The sequence below is a fragment of the Caretta caretta genome, chromosome 1 (assembly GCF_965140235.1).
Source record: "Caretta caretta isolate rCarCar2 chromosome 1, rCarCar1.hap1, whole genome shotgun sequence".
Lineage (NCBI taxonomy): Eukaryota > Metazoa > Chordata > Testudines > Cheloniidae > Caretta > Caretta caretta.
Window position 1 is genome coordinate 348766558 of NC_134206.1, and position 25559 is coordinate 348792116.

General features: G+C 45.3%; 1 protein-coding gene across 6 annotated transcripts in view; it reads left to right on the forward strand.

Annotated features, from left to right (window-relative positions):
- Positions 1-20655, forward strand: part of FBH1 (F-box DNA helicase 1) — a 47852-nt gene extending 27197 nt beyond the window's left edge. For 5 of the 6 annotated variants that reach the window (XM_048836724.2, XM_048836727.2, XM_048836722.2 and 2 more), the window contains exons 15-21: positions 450-571; positions 9491-9566; positions 14861-15058; positions 15868-15993; positions 16756-16862; positions 17892-18023; positions 19639-20655. In XM_048836724.2, the coding sequence (XP_048692681.2) occupies positions 450-571; positions 9491-9566; positions 14861-15058; positions 15868-15993; positions 16756-16862; positions 17892-18023; positions 19639-19809 (932 nt within the window). In that variant the 3' untranslated portion in view covers positions 19810-20655. The remainder of the gene's footprint in view (positions 1-449; positions 572-9490; positions 9567-14860; positions 15059-15867; positions 15994-16755; positions 16863-17891; positions 18024-19638) is intronic. The other variant, XM_048836725.2, reaches the window with a different exon arrangement.
- Positions 20656-25559: the final 4904 nt, after the last annotated feature.

The window sequence follows — 25559 nt, forward strand, 5'->3', positions numbered from 1 at the left end:
CATGCCTGATTCACAGTTTTTACAGGCAGAAGCCATTGCCCACATGTTATCTTGAATGTCTCCAGGAATACTTCTTATGTGGATTGGAGCATTCCAAGATGCATTGTTCCTTAAGTGCTTGTTGATTGGGTACTTAACTTTGCAAATTCCTTTCTCCGGAAACTGACCAAATGCTCTACTAAGGTTATTTAGAAATCAAGCCAGTACACGGCCAATATTCATAACTTCAAATACAAAAATGATACATGCATACAAATAGGATTAATAGATTCAGTAGGTCATAACCTTTACATAGGTATGTTACATGGCATATGTAGCATAGAACATATTCCAGTTATGTCATATATATTCATAAGCATGTTTCCATAAAGCCTTATGGGGGCCACCGTCACAGTCATACTTGCTTTTCTTCATGCACTGGCTTACTGGGCCTTTTCTCCATCTCCCAGGTGATGTCAGAGGCAGCATGACTGGGAACACTGCTTTCTTATCACGGGGCAATTTGAATGTATTTGAGAACGCAGTGACAATTACTGGAGGAGAGAGACCAACAAAAATACACTTGCTTGGGGTAGGGCAGATTTTTTATATTGTATTTGGAAGCTGTGAAAGCTTCTGGGGGAGGGGGCGTTGAAATGACTCTAATTGGGGGTCCTCCTCTCTCTAAGCAGTTTCAGTCACAAGTATAAACGCTTGTCTTGAAGTAAGTGTCCTAGATCCTCAAGAGTCCGTAAGAACGGCCATATTGGGTCAGACCAAAGGTCCATCTAGCCCAGTATCCTGTCTTCCGACAGTGGCCAATACCAGGTGCCCCAGAGGGAATGAACAGAACAGGGAATCATCAAGTGATCCATCCCCTGTCGCCCATTCTCAGCTTCTGGCAAACAGAGGCTAGGGACACCGTCCCTGCCCATCCTGGGTAAGAGCCATTCATGCACCTATCCTCCATGAACGTATCTAATTCTTTTTTGAACATAGCATATGATCTTGTTAAGTCACGAAGCAAAGTAATTCATGGTGAGAGCAGCTGCTCACTCGCTAATGGGAAAAGGGTATTATAGTGGATTAAGGTGAAGCGGTGAATATTCCCTTCTGTAGTGACACCTAATTTTCAGTTATACTTCTGTGAAGGAGGTAGTATCAAATCTAATTCTTAATTCCCAAGTTTCTCTAGGTGTACGTTGGTCTTTAAAAGTTATTGGTGCATATCAGTGCACTCAGCATTGGCCTAACTCCGCTGCTATTGAAGTCCGTGGTAAAGCTCCGATTGACTTCCGTGAAAGCAGAGTTAAGCCAGCACCAAATGCTTTGACTTAGTTCTTGTGGTTTCAGTTAACTTTCTTAATAGTCAAATTGTCGACACAGGAGCCTAGTGGCTTTCATCTGTTGAGCATTTTGTAAAACCTGGAAAAAATGTTCATCATCATAACCCAACTGAACAGGTGCTAGTAGTATCGACAGGGTGTTTGATTTTTGGCATTTTATCTCTCTGTAGAATTTTTTTCAGGTCTGCAGATAAAGAGGACTAGAAAGTTTTGGGAGTCATGGTTTCCAAATTCATACCAAATTGCATCTGCAAAAAATGGGTGTGCACTTCTAGTACAAGCATAAACATTTATTCATGTTTCTGCATGCTCAAATTTTGCAGATGCACTTTAAGAATAATACTTCACACTTGAATAGCACAATCCTTCTGAAGCGCTCAAAGTGTTTTACAAAGAGTTATGAATTAAGGCCCTCCAATCCCTGTGCAAAATGGGGGAGTTATTCGCGTTGTACCAGTGGGGAACTGGAGGCACAAAGAGGTTAAGTCACCTGCCCAGGTTACTCAACAAGTCTGTGGAAGAACCAGGAATAGGACTTTGATCTTTTGAATTTCAATCCTGTGCTGTAAGCACTAGACCATTTTGCCCTCCCTTTAGTCATGAAGCTGTAAACTAAAGCTGAAGAAAAATTGGAATCTCCAGGCTGTGGGAAATTCTGATGTGTCACTATTTTTGCATCCTGAGTTGGACTGAAAAGCCCCAAAATTTCCTGAAATGAAAAACTAAAACAACTAAAATAAAATAATCTTGATTTGGAAATGAGGAAATGTTTTGTTTTGACACTTTTGAATTTTAAATGAAACGTTTCATCATTATCAAAACTAATGTTTCATTTTGGTTTGTTGAACCAAATTGCAACATCAAACTGCAGTTCCCTTTAGTGCCCCGCTGTCTCAAGGGAATTGTAGTTCCAGTGTCTCATGGCCTCGTTCTTCCCTATTAGCTGGGCTCCCTGGCTAGACTACATCTCCCATGATGCCCCATGGTCCTGTGACTGTCATAGAATCATAGAATATCAGGGTTGGAACGGACCTCAGGAGGTCATCTAGTCTAACCCCCTGATCAAAGCAGGACCGATCCCCGACTAAATCATCCCAGCCAGGGCTTTGTCAAGCCTGACCTTAAAAACTTCTAAGGAAGGAGATTCCACCACCTCCCTAGGTAACGCATTCCAGTGTTTCACCACCCTCATAGTGAAAAAGTTTTTCCTAATATCCAACCTAAATCTCCCCCACTGCAACTGGAGACCATTACTCCTTGTTCTGTCATCTGCTACCACTGAGAACAGTCTAGATCCATCCTCTTTGGAACCCCCTTTCAGGTAGTTGAAAGCAGCTATCAAATCCCCCCTCATTCTTCTCTTCAGCAGACTAAACAATCCCAGTTCCCTCAGCCTCTCCTCATAAGTCATGTGTTCCAGTCCCCTAATCATTTTTGTTGCCCTTCGCTGGACTCTTTCCAATTTTTCCACATCCTTCTTGTAGTGTGGGACCCAAAACTGGACACAGTACTCCAGATGAGGCCTCACCAATGTCGAATAGAGGGGAACGATCATGTCCCTCGATCTGCTGGCAATGCCCCTACTTATACATCCCAAAATGCCATTGGCCTTCTTGGCAACAAGGGCACACTGTTGACTCATATCCAACTTCTCGTCCACTGTAACCCCCTAGGTTCTTTTCTGCAGAACTGCTGCCGAGCCATTCGGTCCCTAGTCTGTAGCTGTGCATTGGATTCTTCCGTCCTAAGTGCAGGACTCTGCACTTGTCCTTGTTGAACCTCATCAGATTTCTTTTGGCCCAATCCTCCAATTTGTCTAGGGCCCTCTGTATCCTATCCCTTCCCTCCAGCGTATCTACCACTCCTCCCAGTTTAGTGTCATCTGCAAACTTGCTGAGGGTGCAATCCACCCCATCCTCCAGATCATTTATGAAGATATTGAACAAAACCGGCCCCAGGACCGACCCCTGGGGCACTCCACTTGATACCGGCTGCCAATTAGACATGGAGCCATTGATCACTACCCGTTGAGCCCGACAATCTAGCCCGCTTTCTATCCACCTTATAGTCCATTCGTCCAGCCCATACTTCTTTAACTTGCTGGCAAGAATACTGTGGGAGACCATGTCAAAAGCTTTGCTAAAGTCAAGGAACAACACGTCCACTGCTTTCCCTTCATCCACAGAGCCAGTTATCTCGTCATAGAAGGCAGTTAGATTAGTCAGGCATGACTTGCCCTTGGTGAATCCATGCTGACTGTTCCTGATCACTTTCCTCTCCTCTAAGTGCTTCAGAATTGATTCCTTGAGGACCTGCTTCATGATTTTTCCAGGGACTGAGGTGAGGCTGACTGGCCTGTAGTTCCCAGGATCCTACTTCTTCCCTTTTTTAAAGATGGGCACTACATTAGCCTTTTTCCAGTCATCTGGGACCTCTCCCGATCGCCATGAGTTTTCAAAGATAATGGCCAATGGCTCTGCAATCACATCCCCCAACTCCTTAAGCACTCTCGGATGCAGCGCATCCGGTCCCATGGACTTGTGCTCGTCCAGCTTTTCTAAATAGTCCCAAACCACTTCTTTCTCCACAGAGGACTGGTCACCTCCTCCCCATGCTGTGCTGCCCAGTGCAGTAGTCTGGGAGCTGACCTTGTTCGTGAAGACAGAGGCAGAAAAAGCATTTAGTACATTAGCTTTTTCCCCATCCTCTGTCACTAGGTTGCCTCCCCCATTCAGTAAGGGGCCCACACTTTCCTTGACTTTCTTCTTGTTGCTAACATACCTGAAGAAACCCTTCTTGTTACTCTTAACATCTCTTGCTAGCTGCAACTCCAGGTGTGATTTGGCCTTCCTGATTTCACTCCTGCAAGCCCAAGCAATATTTTTGTACTCATCCCTGGTCATTTGTCCAATCTTCCACTTTTTGTAAGCTTCTTTTTTGTATTTAGCATGAAAAAATTTGTACAGATACAGACAGACATCATCTTCCTTTCCAAATGCAAACAGATGGATATCGTACCAAAAGGACTGAAGGTAAAAAATCCATTACAATCTACATACCACACAGACTATGCTGACAGCTTGTGCCACACGCTCTCAAAGAATCTGAGGAATCACCTGATCAACATCCTCTACAGCAAACAGGGAAAGATTAAGAATGAGCTCTCAAAAATGGATACTCTCATAAAAAACCAACCTTCCACACAAACTTCCTCGTGGCTGGACTTTACTAAAACTAGACAAGCCATTTACAACACACACTTTGCTTCTCTACAAAAGAAAAAGGACACTAAACTTTCTAAACTACTACATGCCACAAGGGGCTACAGCAATGGTTCCCTCAACCCTCCCAGCAATATTGTTAACCTATCCAACTATACTCTCAGCCCAGCAGAAGCAGCTGTCCTATCTCGGGGCCTCTCCTTCTGCCCCTCCACCCCCACGAACATGATGCAGTTCTGTGGTGACCTGGAATCCTATTTTCGACGTCTCCGACTCAAGGAACATTTCCAACATACCTCTGAACAACATACTAATCCACAGAGACCTCCCTACCAACACTACAAAAAGAAGGATTCTAGGTGGACTCCTCCTGAAGGTCGAAACAGCAGACTGGACTTCTACATAGAGTGCTTCCGCCGACGTGCACGGGCTGAAATTGTGGAAAAGCAGCATCACTTGCCCCATAACCTCAGTCGTGCGGAACACAATGCCATCCACAGCCTCAGAAACAACTCTGACATCATAATCAAAAAGGCTGACAAAGGAGGTGCTGTTGTCATCATGAATAGGTCGGAATATGAACAAGAGGCTGCTCAGCAGTTCTCCAACACCACTTTCTACAAGCCATTACCCTCTGATCCCACTGAGAGTTACCAAAAGCAACTACAGCATTTGCTCAAGAAACTCCCTGAAAAAGCACAAGATCAAATCCGCACAGACATACCCCTGGAACCCCGACCTGGGATATTCTATCTACTACCCAAGATCCATAAACCTGGAAATCCTGGGCGCCCCATCATCTCAGGCATTGGCACCCTGACAGCAGGATTGTCTGGCTATGTAGACTCCCTCCTCAGGCCCTACGCTACCAGCACTCCCAGCTACCTTCGAGACACCACTGACTTCCTGAGGAAACTTCAATCCATCGGTGATCTTCCTGATAACACCATCCTGGCCACTATGGATGTAGAAGCCCTCTACACCAACATTCCACACAAAGATGGACTACAAGCCGTCAGGAACACTATCCCCGATAATGTCACGGCTAACCTGGTGGCTGAACTTTGTGACTTTGTCCTTACCCATAACTATTTTACATTTGGGGACAATGTATACCTTCAGATCAGCAGCACTGCTAATGGGTACCCGCATGGCCCCACGGTATGCCAACATTTTTATGGCTGATTTAGAACAACGCTTCCTCAGCTCTCGTCCCCTAACACCCGTACTCTACTTGCGCTATATTGATGACATCTTCATCATCTGGACCCATGGAAAAGAAGCCCTTGAGGAATTCCACCATGATTTCAACAATTTCCATCCCACCATCAACCTCAGCCTGGTCCAGTCCACACAAGAGATCCACTTCCTGGACACTACAGTGCTAATAAACGATGGTCACATAAACACCACCCTATACCGGAAACCTACTGACCGCTATTCCTACCTACATGCCTCCAGCTTTCACCCTGACCCACCACACGATCCATCATCTACAGCCAAGCTCTGTGATACAATCGCATTTGCTCCAACCCCTCAGACAGAGACAGACACCTACAAGATCTCTATCAAGCATTCTTACAACTACAATACCCACCTGCGGAAGTGAAGAAACAGATTGATAGAGCCAGAAGAGTTCCCAGAAGTCACCTACTACAGGACAGGCCTAACAAAGAAAATAACAGAACGCCACTAGCCGTCACCTTCAGCCCTCAACTAAAACCCCTCCAACGCATTATTAAGGATCTACAACCTATCCTGAAGGATGACCCAACACACTCACAAATCTTGGGAGACAGGCCAGTCCTTGCCTACAGACAGCCCCGCAACCTGAAGCAAATACTCACTAGCAACCACATACCACACAACAGAACCACTAACCCAGGAACCTATCCTTCCAACAAAGCCCGTTGCCAACTGTGCCCACATATCTATTCAGGGGACACCATCACAGGGCCTAATAACATCAGCCACACTATCAGAGGCTCGTTCACCTGCACATCCACCAATGTGATCTATGCCATCATGTGCCAGCAATGCCCCTCTGCCATGTACATTGGTCAAACTGGACAGTCTCTACGTAAAAGAGTAAATGGACACAAATCAGATGTCAAGAATTGTAACATTCATAAACCAGTTGGAGAACACTTCAATCTCTCTGGTCACGCGATTACAGACTTGAAAGTTGCTATTTTACAACAAAAAAACTTCAAATCCAGACTCCAGCGAGAAACTGCTGAATTGGAATTCATTTGCAAATTGTATACAATTAACTTAGGCTACCTTGCATAATGACTAAGCCACTCCCAGTCTCTATTCAAGCCTATTTCCCCTTGTTTTTTCCTACCCCCCCCGATGTTCTTGTTAAACCCTGGATTTGTGTTGGAAATGGCCCACCTTGATTATTATACACATTGTAAGGAGAGTGGTCACTTTAGATAAGCTATTACCAGCAGGAGAGTGGGGTGGGAGGAGGTATTGTTTCATGGTCTCTGTGTATATAATGTCTTCTGCAGTTTCCACAGTATGCATCCGATGAAGTGAGCTGTAGCTCACGAAAGCTTATGCCCAAATAAATTGGTTAGTCTCTAAGGTGCCACAAGTACTCCTTTTCTTTAAGGATTTCACTGTTAAGCCAAGCTGGTTGCCTGCCATATTTACTATTCTTTTTACACATCGGGATGGTTTGTCCCTGTAACCTCAATAAGGATTGTTTAAAATACAGCCAGCTCTCCTGGACTCCTTTCCCCCTCATGTTATTCTCCCAGGGGATCCTGCCCATCCGTTCCCTGAGGGAGTCAAAGTCTGCTTTTCTGAAGTCCAGGGTCTGTATTTTGCTACTTTCCTTTCTTCCTTGTGTCAGGATCCTGAACTCGACCATCTCATGGTCACTGCCTCCCAGGTTCCCATCCACTTTTGCTTCCCCTACTAATTCTTCCCGGTTTGTGAGCAGCAGGTCAAGAAGAGCTCTGCCCCTAGTTGGTTCCTCCAGCACTTGCACCAGGAAATTGTCCCCTACATTTTCCAAAAACTTCCTGGATTGTCTGTGCACCGCTGTCTTGCTCTCCCAGCAGATATCAAGATGATTGAAGTCTCCCATGAGAACCAGGGCCTGCGATCTTGTAACTTCTCAGAGTTGCCAAAAGAAAGCCTCGTCCACCTCATCCCCCTGGTCGTGTGGTCTATAGTAGACTCCCACCACGACATCACCCTTGTTGCTCACACTTCTAAACTTAATCCAGAGACTCTCAGGTTTTTCTGCAGTTTCATACTTAAGCTCTGAGCAGTCATACTGCTCTCTTACATACAGTGCAACTCCCCCACCTTTTCTGCCCTGCCTGTCCTTCCTGAACAGCTTATATCCATCCATGACAGTACTCCAGTCATGTGAGTTATCCCACCAAGTCTCTGTTATTCCAATCACATCATAATTCCTTGACTGTGCCAGGACTCCCAGTTCTCCCTGCTTGTTTCCCAGGCTTCGTGGATTTGTATATAGGCACTTGAGGTAACCTGCTGATCACCACTCTTTCTCAGTATGAGGCAGGAGCCCTCCCCCCTCACACGCTCCTGCTCGTGCCTCCTCCTGGTATCCCACTTCCCCACTTACCTCAGGGCTTTGGTCTTCTTCCCCCGGTGAACCTAGTTTAAAGCCCTCCTCACTAGGTTAGCCAGTCTGCTTGCGAAGATGCTCTTCCCTCTCTTCGTTAGGTGGAGCCCGACTCTGCCTAGCACTCCTTCTTGGAACACCATCCCATGGTCAAAGAATCCAAAGCCTTCTCTCCGACACCACCTGCGTAGCCATTCGTTGACTTCCACGATTCGACTGTCTCTACCCAGACCTTTTCCTTCCACGGGGAGGATAGATGAGAACACCACTTGCACCTCAAACTCCTTTATCCTTCTTCCCAGAGCCACGTACTCCGCAGTGATCCGCTCAAGGTCATTCTTGGCAGTATCATTGGTGCCCACGTGAAGAAGCAGGAAGGAGTAGCGATCCGAGGGCTTGATGAGTCTCGGCAGTCTCTGTCACATCGCGAATCTTAGCTCCTGGCAAGGAGCAGACGTCTCGATTTTCCCAGTCAGGGCGGCAGATAGATGACTCAGTCCCCATGAGGAGAGAGTCCCCGACCACCACCACCCGCCTCCTTCTCTTGGGCGCGGTGGTCGTGGAACCCCCAACCCTATGACAGTGCATCCCATGTCTTTCAATCGGCGGAGTCTCCTTCTGCTCCCTTCCCTCATGATGTCATGATGCATCCCACAGCTCAGAGGGGACAGCATGTGGTGCATCATGGGAGATGAAGTCCAGCCATGGAGCCAAGGCTATATGGAAGAATAGTCATGAAGCACCCAGAACTACAACTTCCATGGAGTAAAATAGGGGAAATGCAATTTAATGTCAAACTGACTTGAAATGAAACATTTTGGTTCAGTTCAACAAACAGAAATATTTCTATTTGAACTGAAAATTGTTGGAAAATGAAAATTTTACTGCAAAATTGACATTTTCCCAAGGAAAGTTTTGTATTTTGTTGTTTTTTAATTGAAATTGCATTTTCTTGAAAAATCATTTCGATTAAAAAATTCCCAACCAGTTCTAATGCAGACTAATCCACAAAATACATTCTTGGCCACAAAACATGATGACCAGCTGGGATTTTGTTTTCCATTGCTCATTCTGTGTGTTTTTGGTTGGTTGCTATGTGTCATCTGGGATCATCCACTAGTTTTAGGCTAGATTATTTATTTCTAGCTTCATATTGATCATGCATACTATAGTGTGCATTTTAGGAATATAGCTTCACCTTTGAGTCTTTTGAGTTGTTTTTCCTATTTGCATGCTAGTGAATCTGATACATTTTGGCAGGAAACTAGCTCATTTGTAAACTTTAAGTATAACCTTCAATTAGGTCAATTTTAAGAAAATCTTTATCTGTTTAGGGGCCTAAAAATTTTGGACTAGACAAAATTCATGATATTTGGAAACTCCTTCAACCTGAAGAGGCTCGTGTGAGATGTGAGTATGTTCTCCTGTCTTCTTCCCCAGAAGTTATGTACCATGATGTTAACTTTTCTAGCTTCTACCATATCTCCAACTGCCCCAGCTGGTACATGTAAACCTCTTTCACTTCAGTGTGAGTGGGGATCATGTTGTTTGTTCATCTTCTGGGTGATTTGTGCCTTGCTGATTGTGTGACGGGAACGGCTATCGGTGATGGTTATTTCTGTGTTTCTACTGGTGCATTGGAAATATGGACTCTGACGTCATAAGAACAGCTTACGCTTCCAGATCCTGTCCTCTGAGATTCTTGGTCTCATCTAGAAAAGTCCAGTAAACTATGTTTTATCTCTGTCCTTTCCATTTCTTTGACATAAAATGGAGGTAGGTATTAGACATTTTGCCCGCTGGTGAACACCTTTTATTTAGTTTTAGGGTGTCATTTAGAGGAACATTGTCCAATTCACTTAAAAAAAAAAAAAAAAAAAAAAAAGGTCCAAGGTACAGGTAGTTTGTTGTGCTTAATCTACAGTGTTGAAGCTTTGTTTGTTGATGTTAGGTGGAGCCCGGGAGCAAATCCCGGGTTGTAATGGAAACTTAGTTGCAGCCTTCAACATGGGAGTGACTTTAGAATATGAGCCATTAGGAGAAGTGCCTTTGAGTAAGAACATAACCTCTATGTGATTGGGTTAAACTGCATGGATCTTGGCTGTCTGTCAGTTAAAAATGTGATTTGTCCCACTCTAAATTCATTCATAAATTCAGTCATTGAGTCCAAGGGCAGAAGGGACCATCGTGATCAGCTACTCTGACCTCCTGTGTAACGCAAGCCATAGAACTTCCCCAGAAGAGTTCCTACAGCAGATCTTGTGTAGAAGAACATCCAATATTGATTTTAAAAATTGGCAGTGTTGGAGAATCCACCATATCCCTTGGTAGATTGCTCCACTGGTTATTTACCCTCATTGTTAAAAATTCATGCCTTATTTCCAGTCTCAATTTGTGTAGCATCAACTTCCAGCCATTGGATCTTGTTATACCTTTCTCTGCTAGATTGAAGAGCCCATTATTAAATATTTGTTCCCCATGTAGATGCTTACACTGTAATCAAGTCACCCCTTACCCTTCTTTTTGTTAAGCTAAATAGACTCAAGGAGCTCAATCTGTCTCTATATAACACACATTTTCTATTCCTTTAATCATTCTCATGGCTCTTCTTTGAGCCCTCTCCAATTTATCAGCATCCTTCTAGAATTGTGGACACTGGAACTGGACACTGTATTCCAGCAGCAGTTGTATCAGTGCCAAATTCAGAGATAAAATAACCTCTCTACTCCTAGTTGAGATTCCCCTGTTTATGCATCTCAGGATTGCATTAGCTCTTTTGGACACAGCATCACACTGGGAGCTCATGTTCAATGATTATCCACCACAACCCCCAAATCTTTTTTTGGAGTCATTGCTTCCCCAGATAGAATCCCCAATCCTGTAATTATGGCTGACATTTTTTTGTTCCTAGATGTATACGTTTAGCCATATTAAAATGCATATTGTTAAAAGCGTAGGGCCAAAAACTGATCCCTCTGGGAACCCACTCTGGAAACACTGATGATTCCCCATTTAACATTACATTTTGAGACCTATCAGCTAGCCGGTTTTTAATCCATTTAATGTGTGTCATGTTAATTTTATATCCTTCTAATTTTTTAATCAAAAAGTCAAGTCAAAGTGTTACATCAACACTGTTACCTTTATCAACCAAACTTGTAGTCTCATAAAAATAAGATATCAAGTTACTTTGACAGGATCTGTTTTCTATAAACCCATGTTGAGTTGCATTAATTACATTGCCCTCCTTTAATTCTTTATTAATGGAGTCCCAAATCAGCTGCTCCATATCTGGTTTGGGATAGATGTCAGGCTGACAGGCCTATAATTACCAGGGTCGTCCTGTTTACTTTTTTTAAAAATTGGCACAACATTCGCTTTCTACCAGCCTTCTAGAACTTCCCCAGTGCTCCAAGATTTATTGAAAATGAAGATTAGCAGTCTAATGAGCTCCTCAGCCAGCTCTTTTGAAACTCACAGATGCATGTTGCCTGGTCCTGCTGATATTAAAATATCTGACTTTAATAGTTGCTGTTTAACATCCTACTGAGATACTAATGGAATGGAAAGAGTGTTATCACCATATGATAAAACTATCTAATCTGTTTTATCCCCAAATACAGAACAGAAATATTTATTGAACCCTTCTGCCTTTCCTGCATTCTTATTGATAATTCTATCATTTCCATTTAGTAATAGACCAGGACTGTTGTTCTATTTTTTCATAATATAGTTAAGGACAGTAAGAAGACGGGTTTTTTTTAACTCTGCTGGCCATCGACTATTACTTATGTTCCTTTGCTTCCCTTATCAATTTTCTGCAATTCCTAACTTCTGATTTATGTTCATTAATATCAACTTTCTCTTTCTTCCTTTAAGTTATGTTATTTATTTATTTTTATAAACTGCTTTCCCCTCTAAACCAGGTTGTTGTTTTTTTTTAAATGGCACAGCCTTGTGTCTTATTTGGCATCTAATAAGGTGTTCTTAAACGAGTCCCAATTATCATTCATATTTTTCTGATTGAATTCTTCCTTCCAGCTGATCTGGTTCAAAATAAGAAAAGGAGTACTTGTGGCACCTTAGCGACTAACAAATTTATTTGAGCATAAGCTTTCGTGAGCTACAGCTCACTTCATCGGATGCAAGTGAGCTGTAGCTCACGAAAGCTTATGCTCAAATAAATTTGTTAGTCTCTAAGGTGCCACAAGTACTCCTTTTCTTTTTGCGAATACAGACTAACACGGTTGCTACTCTGGTTCAAAATAGTTTGCACATTATAAATATGATCAAGTCGTATCAGTTGTACCTATGCTACCATTAACTTTTAGTTCTGTGATTTATGTGTTAGGACAAGGTCTAAATAAAGATTTCCCTTGTGTTGGCAGTGCTTTTTGAGTTAGGAAATTGTCATCTATAATGTTTAGAAATTCCAAGAATGTTTTAGCACTGGCAGCATGAGACCTCCAGTATATGTCACTCAAATTTAAATCTCCCATGATCACTCAGCTTTTTTTCCTATTCTTTATAGATAGGTGCGCTAGGAGGTGGTCATCCTATTTCCTGGAGTGATCTGGTGGTCTGTAGCTGACACCAACTAATACCACGTCTTGTGCTTTATCTGTTAGGACATTGATCCGTAAGCATTCAAGATCATTTCTTCTAGGTAATCAGTGAATTGGGAACAGTTAATGCCATTTTTGACATAGAGGACCACTCCTCTTCCCTTTTGCCCACTCAGTCCTTCCTAAGTAGGTTATAATCATTGTTTTAACATTCCAGTCCTGCGAATCATCCTACCAAGTTTCAGGAATACCAACTAGATAAAAATTTATGCTTCTAAATGAGCAATTCCAACTCCTCTTGTTTGTTACCCAGCCTCCCAGCATTGGCGGGCAGGGAATTCAGGAATTTCTTCGTTTCATGCCCTTTGGTTCATTGATTAATTTTGTTCTCAACATCTCGATTTTTGTGCTGAGCACTCAGATCTTCTGACCCTTTTGCTATTAGTTTAATCCTCTCCTGACTACCTGGGGACAGGCTGGCTAGAGAAAATTGGTCCCCCTTCTACTGAGATGGAGGCCTTCCGTACTATACATCCATACTATACAACCCCCGTTCCCCATAGAAGGTGTACTAGTGTTCCATGAAACCAAAACCCTCCACCCTCCATGGCTTACCTAGCCAGGGGTTCACTTCCAGAATCTTCTGCCTTTGGTCTTCCTTCGCATGTGGGACAGAGAGGATTTCACAGAAGATTGCGTGGACATTCTTCTTCTGCATGCTTTCAAGTTCCCTGACGTCATCTGCTATCTGCATGATATTCCACGACACAGTGTCATTAGTGCCTATATGGACTATCTCCAATAGATCCTTGCCTGTTGACTTCAGCAGCTTATCCAGTTTTAGAGTGGGGTCTTGTGTCTCAGCTTTGGGAAGGCAGCCCACTATCCTGTTGTCATCCTGTCCCTGGCAGAATTTTCTTTCGATTCTTCTTAGTATTGAATCTACAGTAAGGATTGTCTGTTTTCCTTGGGTAGTTGGAGAACTCTTTGAGGGTTAGCTTGATTTTCTTACATGTTAGGCTGAGCTGCCATCCGCATCCTGTACATCTCTCTGTTTCCTTGGAGCTGCTGGATCTCGAGAGGTATTTTTCAAAGTTTCTACGTTGAGGACCTGGTATCGATTTAAAGCTACTAGCTGTGTGGAATTCATCCCAGTCCTTCTTTTCTCCTCTTTCTCCAGCCGTGTAGAATGCTGCCATGATCTCCTGTGTCCCATGGTTGTGAACCCCCAGGCCTCCTCTCTGACTTCCTCTCTCTCGGATTCCTGGGTGGCAAGCGTCATGCTCCCTTGAACCTGTTGTTTCCCAAACCTGGCTGTCTAGGAATGCCTCATTTTCTCTGATTTTTCAGTAGCGTCTCTACTTGTCCCTTTAATCCAAGAATCTTTTCCTCCAGTACAGCCACCAACTTGTACTTCATGAGCAGGAAATCCCTCTGTCAGGAAAGAGAACATGGCATATCCATTGCAGCTCATCGGGGGGGAGGGATAGCTCAGTGGTTTGAGCAATGGCCTGCTAAACCCAGGGTTGTGAGGTCAATCCTTGAGGGGGCCATTTAGGGATCTGGGACAAAAATTGGGGATTGGTCCTGCTTTGAGCAGGGGGTTGGACTAGATGACCTCTTGAGGTCCCTTCCAAACCTGATATTCTATGACCACTGTTCCATCGCTGGTCATCTTCATAGTTGTAAGAATATCTTGACTTCTTTAAGAATCCACCCCATAAACTGTTCTGCTAAACCAAAAGTATCCCAGTATCTCCAAAAGGGCATTTACCATTTAGAAAAATAATAAACTTAGGCTTTTTGGGACACTTGCTACTGCTAATCATACCTACCTCTTATATAGAGCTTTGCATCGGTACAACTCAAGTGCTTTACAAAGGAGGTCAGTATCATCATCCCCATTTTACAGATGGAGAAGCTGAGGCACGGAGAGGTGAAGTGACTTGCCCAAACTCACCTAGCAGGCCAGGGTTGGAGCTGGGAATAGAACCCAAGACTCCTGAGTCCTAGTCCAGTGCTCACCCCACTAGACCATGTTACCTCCACTACTCTCTAGCTCCATTTCATTTGAAGTTAAAAATGTGACCATTGGTGCCTTTCTTGTGTATTGACATTATCCAATGCACTTCTCGCTAGTGAAACTTCAAATTGACGACCACTTTATCAAGAAGTGGGTTGAGAAGGATGGCTTCCAGGGTTTAAAGAACTATGCCGCCAAAACTGAAGACAGGGAGCTGGAGGTGAAGATCGCAATAGTGGAGAAATACAATGTTCGTATTCCCGAGCTGGTGGCGAGGATAAAGAACAGTCATGTATCAACTATAGCATTTGCAGGTAAAGCAAAACGCACCTCCTTTCGTTCTCCTTTTTCCATCCAACCTCACTTCCCCCTGCCCCTCAGAAATAGTGCACTTGGTCCAAGATGGTCTTGCGCCCAGGAAGGAATGAGACAACTCCTTCTGGGACATTCCTGGGGTTGTAGCAGAATGATTTTTCCACTGGAGCACTGATAAGTGAGGTTTTGCTGGAGCTGAATGAGGATTCAGTCAGTATTTCCTGGCATCTAGCCATCTGACCCAATGCCTTATCGTATCCTGCCTATTAAAATTCACATTCAGTACTTCTCCTGGATACTGGCTTAAGTTTGCAGTGATTTCTGGCAGAATAATGGTGGACTATCAAAAAACAACAAGCCATTCTTGTTTAAGTTCATGTCTGTACTGGGGTGTGAGGTAACTGGGCATTTTCTTGGGGGGCCAGTCCTGGTTAATGGGCTAGTGGATTAGTGCAGGACAGGAGCTCTGGTCTGGGTGTTTCTCTCTCTCTCTGCTTTGCTTCGCTTCCAGTTTGCAGTGTTGTTGTAGGTGTCTTGGTCCCAGGATATTAGCAAGACAAGGTAAGTGAGGTAATATATTTTATTAGACTAACAGCAGTTGGTCCAGTAAGAGATATTACTTCCCCCACCCTGTCTGGCTTCCAGTTCATATTTAAAAGCAAGTGAAACTATACATGCAGAACATTGTAAATTAATCTGTACATAGTGTTCAGTAAATAACAAGATATAAAAACAGCAATACAGATATATTGGCTGATATCTTCCCCCCCCCCTCTCTTTTTTCCCTCCTGCAATCTGGTCGTTCTAGATTACGTGATAGGCACCGTGCACAAAGCCAAAGGCCTGGAGTTTGATACTGTGCTGGTTGCAGATGATTTTGTGAAAGTCCCTTGTGCCAGGCATAATCTCCAGAGGCTGCCTCACTTTATCACTGGTAAGGGCGATCCTTTAGACTGGAACCATTCTTTTCCCTAAAGGGAAAGGTGATGCACAGGATGGGCCATTGGCACTACCCTATCAGTCAGCACTCTTTGGAGGTAGTTTGTCTCTGGCTGTACCTAGCAATGTCCTCTCTCAAGCTTGCTGTCATTTACTGACTTCTCACTTGGAGTGCAGTTCCTTTGTGTAAGTCTGTGCCTGGGAGATGGGCATGGCACTTAAGGGCAGGTTCATCACTCAGGGAACACGCGTTGTTCCTGCTTTGATCAGCAACGAATGTGTATGCTCCAAGGGGAGAGAATATTGGTTCTGTTTGCTGTCTCTGATGTCTCACACAAGTCCTGTCGTGGTTGTGTAACAAACACATGGCAGGGTACCATAGAATCATAGAAAGCAGGGTTGGAAGGGACCTTAGGAGGTCATCTAGTCCAACCCCCTGCTCAAAGCAGGACTAATCCCCAGTTTTTGTCCCAGATCCCTAAATGGCCCCCTCAAGGATTGACCTCACAACCTTGGGTTTAGCAGGCCAATGCTCAAACCACTGAGCTATCCCTCCCCACTAACCGTTATCTCCTTCGTAACAGAGACACCAACCATGTTTCTGTGACATACCCAGCTCTTGTCTTAAATTTTCATCCTGATTCAGCAGTGAATTAGAACTAGCTGAAATACCAGAACAAATTCCAAAGTTTTATCAATCAGTTATCTTGTAGCACTTATTTTTTTTTCTGACTTCTTCTCTCTAATCTCTGCCTAGACATGTCTTCTGAAGATGAATGGAACTTGCTGTATGTTGCAGTGACACGTGCCAAAAAGTATCTGTTAATGACAAAGTCCCTAGAATACCTTTTGACTTTGGCTGGGGTAAGTTAAAGATGCCATGGCAAAGTGACCGGTGGGTACTGTAATTTGGATCTGTGAGCATGGGGAGTGGGATGTTACCATAGGCGCTGACTTTTCAAAGTGCCGGGGGGTGCCTGACCCCTGGCTCTACCCCAGGCCCTGCCCCCACTCCACCCCTTCCCCAAGGCCCCACTCCTGCCCCACCTCTTCCCACACCCACCCCCATCTCCCCCGAGTGCACCTCGTCCTTGCTCCTCCCCCCTCCCTCCCAACTTCCCTGCACGCTGCGAAACAGCTGATTGCGGTGGGTGGGATGCACTGGGATGGAGGGGGAGGTGCTGATCTGTGGGGTCCGCCGGCAGTCAGGAGGCACTGGGGGTGGGGTGGGGGAGCTGATAGGGAGGATGCCGGTGGGTGCTCAGCACTCACCATTTTCCCCCCACGGGTGCTCCAGGGCTGGAGCACCCACAGAGTTGGCGCCTATGGAAGTTACAATGGGTCGTTGGCAAGTTAACAAGAAAACGATACGTGTAACTTTTTGAGTGCTTGCTCCCCATAACATCTGTGCTAAAGTCTCTCGTGCTTGAGGGTGTAAGAGGTTTGGTGATGGGATAGGAGCAGAGTAAAGGATGGTTAAGTTAAATCGTAAGGAGGGAAACTGAGATTCATATTGTTCCCTGAACAATGGGCTGAATTCTCCTCTGAGTGACACCAGTTTAGGTCCAGAGTATCTGAGGAGATATTTGGTTCTTAGCCTTCCCATTTCCTGACCTTGTGGTTTTAAGTGCAGCCTCAGTGTTCAATGACGATTGCTTTTAGACTCGTATCTGACTGTAATACAGCATTGATTCTGCCTCTCTCCATTACCACAAGTGTGCGTGTTCCCTTTTCTGCACATCCAGCCCTCATAGTCTTGGTGCAGTTCCTTCCTTTGAAGTGTTTTTCTGTGGTTGGATTATTTTAAGCCCTAACGTTGCAGATCATCCCCACTGCTCACAACAGGTTCCAATGCCCTGAGTTCACAGCAAGCCTTGTTCTTTCTCTTGTCAGGAGTATTTCTTGCGGCCAGAGTTGACTAGTGAGGCCTTAAAGGAAGGGGCCATTCGTTGCTCCGTGTCACAGTGCCATAACGCTGTGCCTGCCGACTCGATTCTAACCATGAAGAAAGTGCCCCTCGCTTACGTGAGTCTCCTCTCCTCTCCTCTCCTTTCTACTTGTCAGTTGTGTTTTGTGACCTTGGAGCCAATGAAATGTGCCAGGTTGATAGCCCTGGAGATGTCACTTACCAGCCTTTTAGCCATGGGTGGTGGGTGAACCCCTGGCTTGGGGAGGCTAGCCCCCCAGCCCCACCCCTTCCGCCTGAGACCCCACCCCTTCTGCGCCCACTGGAGCCCAGTCCCCACCGTGGTCGCTGACCCCTGCCCCAGGCTAGTGCCCCTGGCCCTGGAGCACCGGAGAGCCAGGCAACCTAGCCCCTGCTCCCCGTCCCCAGAGAGCTGGACAGCTTGGCCCCAGCCTCTCTGGGTGGCGCCACCCATTGCAACTCCCGGCCAGCTGGCCCCCCCATCTCTGAAGGTGCCCCCCCGGCCAAGCTGCCTGCCCTAGCTCTGAGCAGGCGGCATAGCCAGAGTGGACCCAGCCCCAGTGCTGGGCAGGTGGTGCGGCCCAGTGCCAGGAGGACGGGCAGCGTGGCGCGGCCTTGAGGACGCACCGCTGCCCACAGCCTGCCTGCCCCAGGGAACAGCAAGCAGGATGGGGACGGGGATGGAACATGGGCAGGGGGACATCAGGCTGTTTGGGAAGGCAACACCTTCCCGTGCCTACAATACCCGCCGTCCATGCTGTTAGCCATGATCATAGAAGTAGCAGATGAGATCTACCTGTGCAGCCCGATCCTGAATGTCTACACTGCAATTAAACAGCCCCTTAGCCTGAGCCCTGCAAGCCCGAGTCAGCTGGCATGGGCCAGCTGCAGGTTTTAAACTGCAGCGTCGACATACCCTAAAATTAAAATGGGCTCAGTTTGTGCCAGTTGTAATTCTGGGGTGTTTTTCATTGTGTGTGATGTAGACACCTACCTTCTAGACTTGGACCCATGACTTCCTTTCACATAGACTATGGTTGATAAACAGAATAATCTTGACCCCTACCAAACAGGGCTGGGTTTGAACCTGGAGGAGACATTTGTTATCTCAGTAGCATGGTCTTGGAGTTAAGGTGCTCCAGAGATCTTGGCTCAGTTCCCAGCTCTGCCAAAGACTTGGTGCATGAAGTCACTGCGGGACAGATCCTTATGTTGACGTCCATAGAGCAGCGCCAACTTAACACCAGCTGAGGAACTGGCTTGTGACTTCTCTGTGCCTCAGCTCGCCCTCTGTAAAACAGATAATTTGACTTCCCTCCTCAGGAAGGTGAGGAAGGAAAAACATTCACTGACCATGTTTGAGAGGTGCATGATACTCCTGTGATCGGAGACATATAAGTACATAGTTATATACCTGACCCTTGAGCCTTCCAGTCCTTACTCCACTGGATCAGGCCCCAGTATAATGAAATTGCATGTATAAATTTTATTGCAGGCTGCTTTATAAGGGGTTTCTTTAGTGAGAAATAGGTGACAGATACAAAATACACTGGGTCTGAATCAACAGCAATGTCCCCAACTCCTATTTCATCCTGTGTCTGAGTTCAATGTATACATTGGCCCAGTATGTCTGAGGGAGAGGAGGCAGAAACTCTGGATTTCCCAATCCTTCCCTTCTCCTTTTACAATTTCCTACTGGTCCTTTTCCCACAGAGCAATGGCACCAAAGACCAAGGTGGCTACCTGTGCCATGCTTGCGCGCAGCAGCGTCTCGGACCCTTGACACAGCTAACCATTTCCCCTGAGCTGGTCCTGACCATGGATGTCGTCGATGAAGTGTTAGAAATTCCAAGGCACCTTGCTGTCCTGCATGACCTGTTTTGAAAACAGGAAGGGGCTGTTTTTTATGTCCTAGATCTGGCTCTGAAGTGTTGGAAGTGAGGAGGTCTGTAGATAGCGTCTCTGTTGTCCTTGGAGAAATGAGGTAGATGGTCCATGGACGAGCTCACCAAGAGAAGGACAGGACGAGAGCTGTTCATGAGGATGCTGTGAATAAGGCCTGGGGTTATCCCTCTATTACAAGAGGGTACCTTGGGCGATGTGTGTTCCCAGTGCCTGTCTGTTCCGTTTCACTGTACGAAACCCGGACTGCGTAACTTGTACAATACTGGATGCACTTGGACTTGACAGATTTTCTTTCTGAACATTTGCACACTTGTCCCACATGTTGCCCCTCAGGGTGGCTAGTTTCTGCCAGTGGTGTGCATTCAGGTGGCTGGCTTTTATGATTGCCTCGCCTTTTTGCAATATTTAAGCCCCATCCCAATGCATTCTGGTCATTGGTCAAACTGAGACGAACATGCAAAACTAAGGGAGATGATATAAAATGCTTTTACACTAATGAAAGAACTCATTCTTGGAGTTAATTTTCATAGGGCTAATCTCATCTCCGGGGAAGAATAGCTGACTTCCCATGCATCACGTCAAGAACGTCTGTCTTTAACATGTAATCTGTGGGTGTTCCCCAGTCTCTCCATCACTGCCTCTTTCTCTCATCCTTGGTTCTCTCTTCCCTGTGCATCAATCTCTTCAACAAAACAAAATCAGCTCTTCAGTTAAACCTCAGGATGATGATCGTAGAGAACCAGAGTGTCTTGTGCTATGATCAAGTATGTAATAAAAACAGAAGCCTTTTTGTATTAAACAGTGGGTTTTTTAATTGGAGAAAAAGCTGTTTTTGATTGTATTTATTTACTGAAGATCTCATTAGAGATGAAAACACAATATGCATTGCTTTAATGATGGTTGTAGCCCTGTATCTGGGGAAGCAAAACACAAGGTTATCCCTCCTAGGAACATACTTACTTCTGGGCTTTTACTCTACAATTGTTACAGCACCAAAGCATCTGACTTGACTGTTGAATATTTATGACAATGATCAAAGGAGAAACATACCTCAGAAGGAGCCTGATCTTGGGCACCCTGTCTTATTTGTTCATGTACCTTACAGGGTATATGCATTTCATGGGACACAGTTTCCGGTCAATTCAGTGTGAGCCAAAGCAATTTCTTATGCGAGCCCCGTGAAGTCATGTAGTCGCTCTCCACCTAACCAGGACAAACGTGGATGATTCTAGATTAACTTCTTGTTTTCATCTGGTCCTAACTTGAGCAGAGATTGTCTGAAACTTTTCCATGTCCGGTCTCTGAGAGCATTTGATCTGGTTCCAATTGATACCATTATAGCAGGTTTGCCTTTGTTTCTGGAATACAATGTTCCTTATGGCAACACACTGCTTTCCCCCCATTCTGACATCCCAGAGAGAAGCAGAGAAGTCATTTAAGTGCTAGAATGACAGACTGGAGGTAGCGGCAAAGAGTCCTGTGGCACCTTATAGACTAACAGACGTACTGGAGCGTGAGCTTTCGTGGGTGAATACCCACTTCTTCAGATGCAGCTGGAGGTAGAGAGGAGTGGAACGGGGGAGGGCATGCAAGGAACCACCGGACAACACACAGGTGCATTGTCATTGCCATTTTGCAACATACTTTCCCCACCCCCAGTTGCTTTTAGGAATTATCTGTAAAAATCCTTTGCCTTTCATAAGAGGGCAGATCTCTAATGGGGTGATTACATCCTGCCACCTTTAAATTCCCCCTGCAGCTTCAGTTTACAAAAAGTATCCCTTGCTCCCAGGTCTGTACGGCCGTGTAACAGTGCTGTGTATTGATCAAACAGCTGCTGCTTCCAGCAGCTCTGGGCCAGTCTACACCACCATGCTACATCAGCACAGCTATAGCGCGTCTGGTGAAGACGTGCTATGCCAACGGGAGAGTGGTCTCCCACTGGCATAATTACTCCACTTCCGAGTTAGGTCCACAGGAGAGCGTCTCCCACTGACATAGTGGACAGCGCTTTTAAGACGATGTAACTTACGTCACTTGGGGGGGGGGGGGTCTTTTTCACACCCCTGAGTGAGGTAAGTTACAGCAATTTAAGCAGTCGTGTTGACCAGCCCTGTATCTAGCTGGTATCTCGGTCAGCTACATTTGTAAAACACCAGGGGCCCCTTCAGAGTGAAAGGCCCTAGGGAAGCACAGGGTCATTAGCATGTATGTGACCACATCTGTCGTTTTCAACGAGGGAACGCCTACCTGACCAACCTGGTTTCCAGCCCAGTTTTCTATGTGATGAGCTGTGAGGCCCCATCCGGTGGCATCTCGACGTAATTTAAGTGCATGTTGATTTCTAGATGAGCTTATAAAGGCACTCTTGACTGCGGTGCGTGGATAACCCATCACTAGGTTTCAGAGCAGCAGCCGTGTCAGGCTGTATCCGCAAAAAGAACAGGAGGACGTGTGGCACCTTAGAGACTAGCCAATTTATCTGAGCATGAGCTTTCGTGAGCTACAGCTCACTTCATGGGATGCATTCAGTGGAAAATACAGTGGGGAGATTTTATATACACAGAGAACATGAAACAATGGGTGTTACCATACGGACTGTAACGAGAGTGATCAGGTGAGGTGAGCTATCACCAGCAGGAGAGAAAAAAACAACAAAACCTTTTGTAGTGATAATCAAGGTGGGCCATTTCCAGCAGTTGACAAGAACATCTGAGGAACAGTGCGGGGTGGAGGGGGGGAATAAACATGGGAAAATAGTTTTACTTTGTGTAATGACACATCCACTCCCAGTCTTTATTCAAGCCTAAGTTAATTGTATCCAGGTTGCAAATTAATTCCAATTCAGCAGTCTCTCGTTGGAGTCTGTTTTTGAAGGTTTGTTGTTGAAGAATTGCCACTTTTAGGTCTGTAATCGAGTGACCAAAGAGATTGAAGTGTTCTCCGACTGGTTTTTGAATGTTATAATTCTTGACGTCTGATTTGTGTCCATTTATTCTTTTACATAGAGACTGTCCGGTTTGGCCAATGTACATGGCAGAGGGGCATTGCTGGCACATGATGGCATAGATCACATTGGTAGATGTGCAGGTGAACGAGCCTCTGATAGTGTGGCTGATGTGATTAGGCCCTATGATGGTATCCCCTGAATAGATATGTGGACACAGAAAAAGGACACTAAACTATCTAAACTACTACATGCCACAAGGGGCCACAACAGTGGTTCCCTTAACCCACCCAGCAATATTGTTAATCTATCCAACTATACTCTTAGGACAGATTCTTCTGCTGGGCTATCTTGGGGCCTCTCCTTCTGCCCCTCCACCCCCACGAACATGATACAGTTCTGTGGTGACCTAGAATCCTATTTTCGACGTCTCCGACTCAAGGAATATTTCCAACACACCTCTGAACAACATACTAACCCACAGAGACCTTCCTACCAAGACTACAAAAAGAAGGACTCTGGGTGGACTCCTCCTGAAGGTCGAAACAACAGACTGGACTTCTACACAGAGTGCTTCCACCGACATGCATGGGATGAAATTGTGGAAAAGCAGCATCACTTGCCCCATAAACTCAGTCGTGCGGAACGCAATGCCATCCACAGCCTCAGGAACAACTCTGACATCATAATCAAAAAGGCTGACAAAGAAGGTGCTGTCATCATGAATAGGTCAGAATATGAACTAGAGGCTGCTAGGCAGCTCTCCAGCACCACTTTCTACAAGCCATTACCCTCTGATCCCTCTGAGGGTTACCAAAAGAAACTACACCATTTGCTCAAGAAACTCCCTGAAAAAGCACAAGAACAAATCCACACAGACACACCCCTGGAACCCCGACCTGGGGTATTCTATCTGCTACCCAAGATCCATAAACCTGGAAATCCTGGATGCCCGATCATCTCAGGCATTGGCACCCTGACAGCAGGATTGTCTGGCTATGTAGACTCCCTCCTCAGGCCCTACGCTACCAGCACTCCCAGCTATCTTCGAGACACCACTGACTTCCTGAGGAAACTACAATCCATCGGTGATCTTCCTGAAAACACCATCCTGGCCACTATGGATGTAGAAGCCCTCTACACCAACATTCCACACAAAGATGGACTACAGGCCGTCAGGAACACTATCCCCGATAATGTCACGGCTAACCTGGTGGCTGAACTTTGTGACTTTGTCCTCACCCATAACTATTTCACATTTGGGGACAATGTATACCTTCAAATCAGCGGCACTGCTATGAGTACCCGTATGGCTCCACAGTATGCCAACATTTTTATGGCTGACTTAGAACAACACTTCCTCAGCTCTCGTCCCCTAACGCCCCTACTCTACTTGCGCTATATTGATGACATCTTCATCATCTGGATCCATGGAAAAGAAGCCCTTGAGGACTTCCACCATGATTTCAACAATTTCCATCCCACCATCAACCTCAGCCTGGACCAGTCCACACAGGAGATCCACTTCCTGGACGCTATGGTGCTAATAAGCGATGGTCACATAAACACCACCCTATGTCGGAAATCTACTGACCACTATTCCTACCTACATGCCTCCAGCTTTCATCCAGACCACACCACACGATCCATTGTCTACAGCCAAGTTCTATGATACAATTGCATTCGCTCCAACCTCTCAGACAGAGACAAACACCTACAAGATCTCTATCAAGCATTCTTACAACTACAATACCCACCTGCTGAAGTGAAGAAACAGATTGACAGAGCTAGAAGAGTACCCAGAAGTCACCTACTACAGGACAGGCCCAACAAAGAAAATAACAGAACGCCACTAGCCATCACCTTCAGCCCCCAACTAAAACCTCCCCAATACATCATCAAGGATCTACAATCTATCCTGAAGGACGACCCATCACTCTCACAGATCTTGGGAGACAGGCCAGTCCTTGCTTACACACAGCCCCCTAGCCTGAAGCAAATACCAGCAATCACACACCACACAACAGAACCACTAACCCAGGAACCTATCCTTGCAACACAGCCCGTTGCCAATTATGTCCACATATCTATTCAGGGGACACCATCATAGGGCCTAATCACATCAGCCACACTATCAGAGGCTCGTTCACCTGCACATCTACCAATGTGATATATGCCATTATGTGCCAGCAATGCCCCTCTGCCATGTACATTGGCCAAACCGGACAGTCTCTACGTAAAAGAATAAATGGATACAAATCAGACGTCAAGAATTATAACATTCAAAAACCAGTCGGAGAACACTTCAATCTCTTTGGTCACTCGATTACAGACCTAAAAGTGGCAATTCTTCAACAAAAAAACCCTTCAAAAACAGACTCCAACGAGAGACTGCTGAATTGGAATTAATTTGCAACCTGGATACAATTAACTTAGGCTTGAATAGAGACTGGGAGTGGATGGGTCATTACACAAAGTAAAACTATTTCCCCATGTTTATTCCACCTCCCACAGTTCCTCAGACGTTCTTGTCAACTGCTGGAAATGGCCCACCATGATTATCACTTCAAAAGGTTCCCCCCCTCCCCCCCGCTCTCCTGCTGGGAATATCTCACTTTAAGTGATCACTCGTTACAGTGTGTATGGTAACACCCATTGTTTCATGTTTTCTATGTATATAAATCTCCCCACTGTATTTTCCACTGAATGCATCCGATGAAGTGAGCTGTAGCTCACGAAAGCTTATGCTCAAATAAATTTGTTAGTCTCTAAGGTGCCACAC